The sequence below is a fragment of the Oncorhynchus masou genome, unplaced genomic scaffold, assembly GCF_036934945.1.
Source record: "Oncorhynchus masou masou isolate Uvic2021 unplaced genomic scaffold, UVic_Omas_1.1 unplaced_scaffold_2103, whole genome shotgun sequence".
Lineage (NCBI taxonomy): Eukaryota > Metazoa > Chordata > Actinopteri > Salmoniformes > Salmonidae > Oncorhynchus > Oncorhynchus masou.
In genome coordinates this window covers 22,370-35,085 of record NW_027008582.1, presented here as the reverse complement: position 1 = coordinate 35,085, position 12,716 = coordinate 22,370, and the positions used below count along the sequence as shown (strand labels likewise).

At 43.4% G+C, this 12,716-nt stretch overlaps 1 protein-coding gene across 1 annotated transcript; it reads left to right on the top strand.

Annotated features, from left to right (window-relative positions):
- Nucleotides 1-1,580: 1,580 nt before the first annotated feature.
- On the top strand, nucleotides 1,581-7,168 carry LOC135532904 (ladderlectin-like). The gene is made up of 6 exons (XM_064960335.1): nucleotides 1,581-1,636; nucleotides 5,361-5,426; nucleotides 5,567-5,667; nucleotides 5,894-6,070; nucleotides 6,721-6,829; nucleotides 6,927-7,168. Exons 2-6 carry the CDS (start codon nucleotides 5,369-5,371, stop codon nucleotides 7,016-7,018), a joined length of 537 nt encoding a protein of 178 aa, XP_064816407.1. The 5' UTR covers nucleotides 1,581-1,636; nucleotides 5,361-5,368; the 3' UTR covers nucleotides 7,019-7,168.
- The last annotated feature ends 5,548 nt before the right edge of the window (nucleotides 7,169-12,716 follow it).

Here is a 12,716-nt window from a genome sequence, read left to right as displayed (position 1 = left end):
ATGGCTAACATTACCTAGCTAACTAGCTGGCGCTCATAACATGGCTAACATTACCTAACTAACTAGCTGGTGCTCATAACATGGCTAACATTACCTAGCTAACATTACCTAGCTAACAAAACAACTTATATTAACAGGATAGATAGCTGGCCATTAGCAACATTGGGTTGTCAATGAGACAGAGCTCGCTAACCAGCGGGGCCAGCAAACAATATAACAAATAATAATTTTGTATTTGAAAAAACTCCAGGAAGGAATCACAGGAATCACAGTAGCAAGTATCCCTGGTGCACTGTTAAAATATTGTAGCGACCCGCACAGACAGCTGTGTGTTATGTGTTAGGCTAGGAGGTGGTTGTGTTGTACTGACCAGTACCCGGTGTTCGCGGGGTCCGACATGTCAATCAACCTGCTATCTGCCAATCACGGGAATGCCTGGAATGTTCTGATGCCGGGCATCCTGGTGGTTGGCGGAGTGGCGTGGAGGGTTTGGGCAGGGGTGGAGCATTGGAAGTTAAGACCAGGTTCAGCCTTTATTCTCTCTCTCTTACGTCTGGGCTTCCCAAGAGAAGGTCACGATTGGCTTGTGGGTTATCTGTCATCTTTTTGGCGTGTGCTACGGCCCAAACAGTAGCCTGTGTAAAGTTGGTTTAATAAACCGTCAATTCGCAAACTCAAGCCTCTGTCTGGACAATTGTTCATTTATGATCTAGTCAGGTCATTACAATATTTAGCAATTTAAACTATTAGTTTCCCCTCTATGGATTTCATGTTTCATGACCTTGTCCAAGATGTTGGACTTGACGACAGCTGCTACGTCAGTTGCTATGATCAGTTGCCCAACATTCTGGGGCAAAAGATCAATGAGACAGACAGCAGTTAATTCAAATGAATGGAACATTCCAGAACTTATAGTTAAATTGATGCTGCATCTAAAGTCTATCTGGTGACATCACAATGAGGACAAAAGGTTTTGCTGCTAATTATTTATCTCCTTCTGAAATAGCATTGTGTTTCCAAGACATTGTAATGCACTTCAGACTAGAGAGAGAGAGAGAGAGCGGTAGAGAGAGAGAGAGAGAGAGGTAGAGAGCGGTTGAGAGAGAGTTGAGAGAGAGAGAGAGAGAGAGAGGTTGAGAGGTAGAGAGAGAGAGAGAGGTAGAGAGAGAGCAAGCAAGAGAGAGAGAGGTTGAGAGGGTAGAGAGAGCGAGAGAGAGAGGTAGAGAGAGCGAGAGAGAGAGGTAGAGAGAGCAAGAGGGAGAGAGGTAGAGAGAGAGAGCGAGAGAGGTAGAGAGAGCGAGAGAGAGGTAGAGAGAGAGCGAGAGAGAGGTAGAGAGAGAGTGAGAGAGAGAGAGGTAGAGAGCGAGAGAGAGCGAGAGAGCGAGAGAGAGAGGTAGAGAGAGAGCGAGAGAGAGGAGAGAGAGGGTAGAGAGAAAGAGAGAGAGAGAGAGAGAGAGAGAGAGAGGGAGAGAGAGAGAGCGAGGGAGAGAAATTTTGACAAAATAGAGGGAGGGGTCTGACTGGACGGGTCCTTAAAAAGGAGTTGAGAGAGGTAGAACTCAACTCACAGGCAGGACAGAGAGAGACCCAGTGAAGACCTTTAAAGAAGTGAAGCTACAACTGAAGACTTCAGAAGGTGAGATTTCAACATCTGATCATCTAATACCTGTCTATGTCCCAACTGACCTACAATTCCCTACGTAGTGACCTACTTTAGACAAGGGTCCATATTACCTTTGTGGCCATGAGCTATTCTCTATTTAGTTCACTGTGGGCCCTGGTCCAAAGTAGTGCACTACATAGGGGATAAGAAACCATTTGGGAAGCATCCATGTTCCAATGTCCGTTGGTCATGTGAGTACCTGTGTCTTGTTGTTTTGGCTTTCGTGCCACTTGTATTGTGCATAGATGATTAGGGGTCTCGTCCCGTGTTGTATCATTGTGTGCTTGTGCTTTCGGGTCTCCTCCTGTGTATTTATTTGAGGTACTCCTCGCTCTTTTGAATGGGTTTCAGCCCTGTGTTTTGTATATGTGTTTGCTTGGTCTTCGACCCCGTGTCTTTACATGGCACACTGTAATTTGGGAAAATAAAAAACCCTATTACGCATTCCTGTCTCCTTTATAACAATGTGACACTCTCCTCCAGTACCCCCAGTTATACAGTAGGTTATGTACTTAACACAGGGTCTCCTATCTTCTCCTCTAGTACCCCCAGCTATACAGTAGGTTATGTACTTAACACAGGGTCTCCTCTCCTCCAGTACCCCCAGCTATACAGTAGGTTATGTACTTAACACAGGGTCTCCTATCCTCTCCTCTAGTACCCCCAGCTATACAGTAGGTTATGTACTTAACACAGGGTCTCCTATCCTCTAGTACCCCCAGCTATACAGTAGGTTATGTACTTAAGACAGGGTCTCCTATCCTCTCCTCTAGTACCCCCAGTTATACAGTAGGTTATGTACTTAACACAGGGTCTCCTCTCCTCCAGTACCCCCAGCTATACAGTAGGTTATGTACTAAACACAGGGTCTCCTCTCCTCCAGTACCCCCAGTTATACAGTAGGTTATGTACTTAACACAGGGTCTCCTCTCCTCCAGTACCCCGAGCTATACCGTAGGTTATGTACTTAAAGGGATATTGCAATATTTTGGCAAAATAAAACCCTTTTCTTCTTACACGGAGTCAGATTTTGTCTCTGCATGCCATTTGAAGGACTTTGAAGTAGTTATTCCAGTGATCTCTAACTAGCATCAGCGCAATGACTGGAAGACTTTGGCATCTGCTCTCATAGTTAGCAATTGTGCTGAAGCTATAGTAGTTAATTTCAAAACTTCCTTCAAAACTAATGAAAGAGGGCTAAATTGCCAAAATCGCTCAACATCCCTTTAACACCTTGATCGATCATCTTTCCTCCTCTCTTCTCCTCACATCACCTCTCCCATATTCCTCTCTCCCCTCATCCTCTCCTCTCTCATATACCTCTCTCCCCTCCTCCTTTCCTCTCCTCTCCCATATTCCTCTCTCCCCTCATCCCCTCCTCACCTCTCCTCTCCCACATTCCTCTCTCCCCTCATCCTCTCCTCTCTCATATTCCTCTCCCCCCTCATCCTGTCTTCCCCTAACCTCTCCTCTCTCCCTTCCTCCTCTCTCCCTTCCTCATCTCCTCACCAAACCTTTCCCCTCTCCCATACCTCTCTCCCAACAACAAACCCTGGTTCTACTTTCACTCTCTCTCCTCCAGACCTTCAGCTTTTTTTTGTCGACATTTAGAAAGTTTGCATAGAAAATAGATGATAAAATTGCTTGCTACAGTGAGATTCCGTTGAACTGTTGTGTTGATAAAAACAACTGGACGTAGTAACTTCACCCCCCAACAAAAACAAAATGTACCTAGAGTGTAGAATAAACAAAGTGTCCGTGCCAAGGTATCATCATGGTCTGCACCAAGGTATCACCATGGTCTGCACCAAGGGATCATCATGGTCTGCACCAAGGTATCACCATGGTCTGCGCCAAGGTATCATCATGGTCTGCGCCAAGGAATCATCATGGTCTGCACCAAGGTATCATCATGGTCTGCACCAAGTTATCATCATGGTCTGCACCAAGGTATCATCATGGTCTGTGCCAAGGTATCATCATGGTCTGCACCAAGGTATCATCATGGTCTGCACCAAGGTATCACCATGGTCTGAACCAAGGTATCATCATGGTCTGCACCAAAGTATTACCATGGTCTGCACCAAGGTATCACCATGGTCTGCGCCAAGGTATAATCATTGTCTGCACCAAGGTATCATCATGATCTGCACCAAGGTATTATAATGGTCTGCACCAAGGTATCATCATGGTCTGCGCCAAGGTATCACCATGGTCTGAGCCAAGGTATCATCACGGTCTGCACCAAGGTATCATCACGGTCCGTGCCATGGTGGAACTGCATTGTATGTCTGAAATAATTGGATGGTGAAACTTGCATCGAGCCTACCAGGAGAGCAAGGTGAAGCAATTCCGGCATTCTTGCAAGTCACAATAAACCTTGTCCTGCAAAACAACTTTTTGTATATGATCATTAAAAAAATGCATTCAGTGGGCATAATTGAACTCCCAGTTCCCCTCTGGACACGCCCTTTTCCTGCTAACTCACCACACCTGAACTCACTCTGCTAATCACCAATTCCTCTTCCATTCTTCTGGTATATAAGCAGCTTGTTCTACTTGGGTTGTTCAGCATTTGTGGTGTCCCAGTTCCTTTATTGTTCCTGTTGTTAATTGGCTAAAGTGAGGTCCTGCTATTGTAACTTTTCTAGGGTTTTAACTTCCTGCATTGGGGTGTAATAGCCTGTTCATCGTGTGTATTGTTATGGTGTAGCTGGCCCAGTATTAGACCTTTAATTTAACTGTAAGGGAAGTGTTACAGCTTGTGAGATGAGACATGGTATAATGATGGCTCCTGCTAGCAGAATGTGTCTTACATCTATAATCCTGAAGACTGTTTTGATTGGTTGCCTTTTTGTACTGTCTCATTGAATAAGAAACTATGAAATCCAGTAGCCCCCCCCCCCCCAAAAAAAAAAACGTAAATGGATTCCATGTTGTGCTCAGTTACTCCACCTCACAATATGGGCAACATGCAGGGCCAGACTGGAAGTAGAGGAGACATGTACATGCCAAGCCAGAACATAACATTTGCAACCATTTTTAGCTGGGTAGTGTCTGAACTAGATTTAGTTATTGATCAGTGCTGTAACTGGTGACTTATCAGAACAATCTAGTGTATTATGGATGGATCTTCAGAGGTGGGACCCCATTCTGCTAGCATGTACCTTATTGAACCATGTCATCTACTAGCAAGCTTTTGCAGTGGAATGTCCTTAGACCTTGCTTCATTAATTAATAGGTCTAATATTGGGCTGTGGTGTATTCCCTCCAGCACGACAACATCTTATCACAGCCTTTCCACGTGGCCATTCTAAATTACCTACTGGTGTTACAAGCCACTATGCCTTACCTGCTGGCATTACAAGCCACTAAGCCTTACCTGCTGCTTACCTGCTGGTGTTAAAAGCCACTAAGCTTTTTTGTTGGAAAGTAAAATAACCAGAATTGCATATGGTTCAACTATAATGCCTGATTTCTGACACCTTTGTCAATAACCAAAGTTGCATGGCATTTCTACATTTGGGAACTAAACCTCTACTCCTCTCTGAGTGGAGAGAAATACCTGCCCAGACATTCTCCTCAGCCCTGTTTAGGGAATAGGTTGGCATTGAGGAAAGCAGACACATTCTTGTTCTAATCTACTGTATGTGGAGTTGAATCTGAGGTTTTGATGGCTTCACTCTGTTTCTCTCAGGAGACTCCATGACCATGTTGACCAGTCTTCTGCTTCTCAGTGCTGCCTTTGCTCTGGGAGATGCAAGTAAGAGTCTACTTTTCTTGACTCGTTCTGTATATTTATTGTAGCAGAGGTGACTGATTGATCAACAAGTAATATTGGAGCTGTGATTTGTACCACTGTCTCCATTTGCCTTAAAAGCCACATGTAAATTCTCCTTACAGATTCATTGCTAGAAGAAGACTTGTGTCCTTCCGGTTGGACCAAATATGGATCACGCTGTTTAATGTTTGTAAAGACTACGAGGAGCTGGCCTGAAGCAGAGGTATCACCCTTACCATCTACTGTGAATTTGAAGGGGATGTGGAGTTGGAATTAGCTCTTTGACATTACCTTAAAGATGATACTTTCCAGTCCAGAAGACAAATTCTCAGCAAGGCTGACTGACTAATACATGAAATGTCTTTGTTCCCATCTACTGCTTGGCTGTTACTGTAGATAATAATTTTCTTAATTGACTTGCCTAGTTCAATAAATACTTTCTTCTCTAGCGGTACTGTGTGTCCCTTGGTGATCAACTGGTGTCTGTACCCAACGTTGTGAAGTACCTTGGCGCAAACCTGGCATCTGTGCACAGCTCCGAGGCGGACCAGTTTCTACAGGCGTTGGTCTTGGTCAAGACTGTTGGTTTCCCTCCTACTTGGATTGGAGGATTTTATTCGGTTAAGGTGGGACCATTAAGCCAACAGTGATATATAGAGCCACTATTGCAAGGAACGCCGTTCCATCTCGTATTGCTTTAAGGGGAGATGTGGCATGTAGGCTACCTGTAATTTGATTATGTACTTCTGTCTGAGTAGTTCTAATGTCATTTTGTGTGGACCCCAGGAAGAGGAGCTGCTGATTTTTAACAGCTATTGTAATGGTTTCCATATAAAATATCAACAGTTGCCATGCGACAGGTAGCCTCGCCGTTGGTGAAATCTGATGTGCCCTTGAGCAACGCCCTTAATCCTAATTGACCCTGTAGGCCATTCTAGATGAGTCTGCTAAATTATTTTACTGTCAACTTCAAGAGGCCTTTATACTCATGTAAAATGTTTCTAGGTAAGTGTAAATTTGATCGAAGTAATCTCTTCCATTCAGTCTTGTAACCATGTGTATGGGGTTTCTAGCTTCAAAAGTTGTAGACTTGTTATAGTCTTTGAAAGGCATCGGGATGATTGCAAATGTGAGGAGTAGACTGTAGGTTCTTTAAACAAGCAACAGTCCCAGTCGGTGGGTTTTGAAGTAGTGGTAGCTTAAACTGTTTGGTTTCAGGTGGTAGAGGAAGGACTACATTTAGTCTTTATTCTCAAACCCCACTTTCCCCCCTCAGGACATGCGGTGGTTCTGGAGTGATGGCTCCGACTTTGATCACCAGAACTGGGCTAAAGGAAGGCCTGGTGCTGGTGCCAGAGAGTCTTGTGTTCATATCAACTTTGGAGGTACAGTAAACTCAGTATCAGTCATCAAATTAAACTTATTCCTAGTTAATTTAACTTTCCTACTGTGTACAGCTGAATATTCTGGTTTTGTCTTCAGGTCAACAGTGCTGGAACAATGCATTATGTGAAACGAGCTTGCCCTCTGTGTGCTCCCTGAGGCTCCTGCCGCTTCGCCAGAGTATCCATTAAAAGCAGCAATGCTATTCCGTAGTGTCTTTGTCCTTAATACTCCATGGGAAACTTTGTTGCTGTTAAATGAAGTCTCAGTTACTACACAAATGTTGAGGAATTGTTTGCAGCCAATAAAATGTGGACACTATTTTGTCATGAGTTATTGAACATGAATGATAAGTTGTAGTTTGTACTTTTTCTTACTGGTCCTCTGTGGGTCTCAAACCCACAACCCTAATGTTATATGTGCCACCAGGACTGTCATCGTGCTTAACTTTTGGTAGATGCACACCTGTGACATGATGCAGTATGTTTAACTTTGTCAGGACAGGGGGCAGTATTGAATAGCTTGGATAAAAATGTGCCAAGAGTAAACTACCTGCTACTCAGTCTTTAAAGCAAGAATATGCATAGGAAAACCTCAGATTCTAGAGCTGTGAGTATAATCGAACTCATATGGCAGGCAGCAACGAGAGACAATCCAACCAGGAAGTGGGAATTGAGGTTTGTAGTTTTAAATTTTTTGCCTAGCCAGGATACAGTGGAAATTGGGACATATTGCAATTCCTAAAGCTTCCAATGTCTTTAGAACCTTGTTTGATGCTTCTACTGTGGAGGGGAAATGAGTGGCATGAGCTGATCACGTGAGGTAGCTGCGTTCCATCGCATTTCTACAGACCAAGGAATTCTCCGGTTGAAACATGGAAGAGTTCTTTACTTCGTTTGACATGTTTCTACAAACTGGAATGATTTCATCTGAACGTTGGCCTGGACTTGCCTGTGAGTTTGGCTTGTGTACTAAATCCGCAAACAAAGGAGGTATCTGGACGTATCAAACAAACCTTTGTGGAACTGATTCCTGGGAGTGCATTCTGATGACGATCATCAAAGGTAAGTGACTAATGTATTTCTGACTGACTCCACATGGCGATATCTGTATGGGTTGCTTTGAGCGCTGTACTGAGATTATTGCATGGAGTGCTTTTTCGGTGAAGCTTTTATATCTGACAGCGGTTGCATTAAGGAAGTGGATCTAAAATTCCATGCATGACTCTTTTAGCTTTGTATTTAAATTGATGTGGCTCTGCAAAATCACGGGCTGTTTTGGATCTACTGACCGTAACGTGCCAATGTAACTACAGGGAACCCCTTGTAAGTGATCCTTGAAGATTAAAATAAAATCATGAGGTGAAATGCCAGAGCTTCAAGCACAATGTTTTATATCTGGGGTATTGATCTCTACACACCGCCAGAATACTCACCATGCACTGCAACATCGAACAGGATTCCAGTTAGTCATCAGCGGTGTAGGGAGAAATGAAATCTGGTCCTTGAACATTTTAATTATACAGATTTACAAAACAAGCTCAGATTTCGTTCCTTGGTTTTTGTGGTGACAACTTTTGCTAATAGTTTTAATACTTTGTCCATAACGTAGAGGCCCAAGTGGTAGTAATTGAAGAGGTAATGGAGGTGGATGGTAAATGTGATCTGCATAACATACCAATTGACATGCCTCGTCTGTATACCTGCATACAAGAGAGCAGTTCAGTCTTCTGCACGCAGTACAGCTAACCTTATCGTACCTATCATGATTATCCATTGAATTGTGAATATTTTCTGTTAAGATTGTGAAAATAGATATCAAAAAATATTTAGATCATCCAAAGGACAAACCTCACCTTGATCTTTCCATTTGTCAGTTAAAATGTCTTATGGCTGAAATCCCGGTAACGGGATCGATATGACAACAGCCAGTGAAAGTGCAGGGCGCCAAATTCAAACAATTAAAATTCCTCAAACATACATGTGTCTCATACCATTTTAAATGTAATCTTGTTAATCCCACTAAAGTGTGCGATTTCAAATAGGCTTTTCAGTGAAATCACCACAAACGATTGTTAGGTCACCGCAAAATCAGTCACAAAAAGCAGAAAGGGATAAAATTAATCACTAACCTTTGATCTTCATCAGATGGCACTCATAGGATTTCATGTTAAACAATACATAAATGTTTTGTTTGATAAATTTAATATTTATATACAAAAACCTCAGTTTACATTGGCACCATGTTCAGAAATGCCTCCAAAATATCCACAGAAATTGCAGAGAACCAAGTCAAATAACATAGTCATCAACTTTGATGAAAGATAGTTCTATGTAAAACATGTATCTAAGGATACACTTGTTCTTAATGCAACCGCTTTGTCCGATTTCAAAAAGCTTTACAGCAAATCACAAGATTCAATCATCTGAAAACAGGGTTCAGCCACAAAAGGAACCCATACAGTTCACTGCCAAATTGTGCAGTCAACAAAACTCATAAAAAGCATTATAAATCTTCACTTACCTTTGCTGATCTTCGTCGGAATGCACTCCCAGGACTCCCACAAGAAATGTTTGTTTTGTTTGGTAATGTCCATCATTTATGTCGAAGTAGGTGTTTCTCTAATATCTATTCGATAATATATCCGTCGGGACAATTAATCTTTCAGGAGGACCGATTGGAGAAATGGCTACCTCTGTATTTTACGTGAGAATCTCTCTCGGAGCCACCATGTGACCACTTACGCAATGTGGCCGCATACGGCTATTCTTGAACAGAAATGCATAAAACTACGTCACAATGCTGTAGACATCTTGGGGAATACGTAGAAAGCGTAAGCTCGTTGATGTTACATTCACAGCTGAATAGGGAGTCATTGGAACACAGCGCTTTCAAAACCTGGGGCACTTCCGGATTGGATTCTTCTCAGGCTTTCGCCTGCAGCATCAGTTCTGTTATACTCAGACAATATCTTTACAGTTTTGTAAACGATGGTATTTAATATCCAAAGCTTTCAATTATATGCATATTCTAGCATCTTCTCCTGACAAAATATCCCGTTTAAAACGGAATGTTTTCCAAAACTGAAAATATTGCCCCTAGCACCAAGAGGATTTATTAAAGGCACATAGACGGATATATCAACTTGTCAGTTCACTGATTTGAACTACTGGCCCAACTCTCTAACCGCAGGCTACCTGCCACTCCTCTAGGTCCAGAGATGTATTTCTAGATGCTGGACTGAGGTATTCTGATATGAATGGTTTGATCATTCAACTGGATGTTTGATTGGATTGTCTAGCAATAACACTGATACAATTTCCAGTCCTAGTTTCATCAGCTCTTCTACGAAACTGGAATTTGACTCCACAGGCGTTTTAAACAAATAGCAGAATGAATATTTAGCCAGGAAGTACCTAGGTATCATCTGAAATGGAACCCTATTCCGTATAAACTACTTCTGAATAGGGCCCATATGGGACGCACCCCAAGATTCCAGAATGTATGTCCAGAAATGTATATTGTCCTGCAATATTATGTCCACATTACAGTAAATGTTACCTGTTTCCAGATACTATGATACGACCCAAGACCCCATGTGAGGATGCTAGAGATGCCACTTTAAATGGCTCAATTGGAGCCTACATCCCCACGTGTGACGACAATGGATAATACACCCACGAGCAATGTTGGGGCTTTTCAGGTTAACACTGGGGCACACGCAGGCACAATAATCAATTCAGTTGAATGTGACAATTCAATGTGTATATATTGAATATAAAACATGTCTATTTCTGGTAGGCTACTGTTGGTGTGTGACCAGTACTGGACAGAAGATCCCGGGTACTGCGACTCCACCAGGCAATGCTCCAATCAACTGTTCCACCCAGAGTAAGTGAGGCCCTGTGGTCTCATCCAACACCATCACCACTTTAAACTCCAACACATCACTACACTTTCTTCCTACCTTGGATCTCTTTATGCTTTCTTTAGAAGAAGCTCCACTGATTTCAGAATCATGATCTCTCTTCTAAGTGTCTTCCTGTGTCAATATCTCTCTTCTTCCTGGGTCTTTCCACTTCCGACCATTCAGGTCATTAACCCTCATCCTCCCGCTACATACCATCAGAACTGACAGCCATATTGTTCTCATTCCAGCACAGCTGTTGCTTCACCAACTATTTCTGAATTTCCTGCATTTTTTCTGCACTACTCGCCTCCATTTCGGACCTCCAACTCTCCACGCGGGGTTCCAGAGGGAGGGTTCTGACTGGAAGGGTCCTTAAAAGGAGAGGGAGAATATAACTCACAGGCAGGACAGAGGGAGAGACCCAGTGAAGATCTCTGAAGGAGTGAAGCAACAACTGAATATTTCAGAAATGTACATCTGAAATGGCTTCCTATTCCGTATAGGGCACTTCTCCTGACCAGGGCCCTTCGGGGAACAGGGTCCCATATAGGATGGAGTCTTCTGACCAGGACCCAACGGGGAACAGGGTCCCATGTAGGATGCAGTCTCCTGACCAGGGCCCTTCGGGGAACAGGGTCCCATATAGGATGCAGTCTCCTGACCAGGGCCCTTCGGGGAACAGGGTCCCATATAGGATGCAGTCTCCTGACCAGGGCCCTTCGGGGAACAGGGTCCCATATAGGATGCAGTCTCCTGACCAGGGCCCTTCGGGGAACAGGGTCCCATATAGGATGCAGTCTTCTGACCAGGACCCAACGGGGAACAGGGTCCCATGTAGGATGCAGTCTTCTGACCAGGACCCAACGGGGAACAGGGTCCCATGTAGGATGCAGTGTCCTGACCAGGGTCCAATAGGGGACGCAACCCAAGATTCCAGATCCAGCCAGAGCTTCCAGGATGTTTGTCCAGCAATGTATGTTCTACTATGTAATGTCATCGTTATAAAGAATGTTATCTGGGTTTAGATGGTATGATACGATCCAAGACCCCCTGTGAGATTGCTAGAGATACCGCAATGAAAAATGTCAGGCCTGGAATCTACGTCCCCACGTGTGACAACGATGGACAATACAAACCTGAGCAATGTTCAGGCTCTACAGGTTACCGTACCCACCATAAATGCTCCAATTGAGTTGAACGTGACAATTCAATATGTTACAGTAAAATGTGTAAATATGATATATTTATCAGGTTATTATTAACATGCCTCTTTCTGGTAGGTTACTGTTGGTATGTGAACAGTTCTGGACAGAAGATCCAGGGTACTGAGACTCCAACAGGCACTGCTATCAACTGTTCCACCAAGGTGTGTGTATATACAGATTCATTCACTAAATGTTACTACTTTGCAGCTAGTTATTGATGTGTATTTCTTTCTAATTGTAGATGAAAGGCGTTGGAAGTAAGATGTAGAAGACGGACAGTTGTCTTTACTGTACTACAGGAATGGATTCACATCCCATACAAATAAATACATGAAGGAATCCAGAGATTAAAGTGTTGAGTTACTTACGTTATTGTTGGTGTGATATGTTGAACAATGTATCTGAACCGGTTCATTTCTGGGAAATGGAGGAAGGAGTAGGACTGTTATGGTGACTGTTACAGGAAATGAAGGCAGTCAAATGCCACGTGACTATGTAGTAGTTAGGCTTCTCCAAGCTTTGATGCTGGTGATGGTCATTAGTAGTCTACCACACTTGGTAGACTGCCTGGTACTGAGCACTATTGTCCCTCTAATCACACTGACATCAACTCCGATTGGTGGAAATCAGAAAGATGGACAGCTGAGAAGGGAGTTGCGAGGTTTAGTCACGTGCACAGGCAAGGCCTTAATGCCTATGGATTTGGGTCCACTTCATGTTCATACCAATATTTGGAGGCGGGGAGGGAACTTGCCAGAAACGAACGTCGTCAGT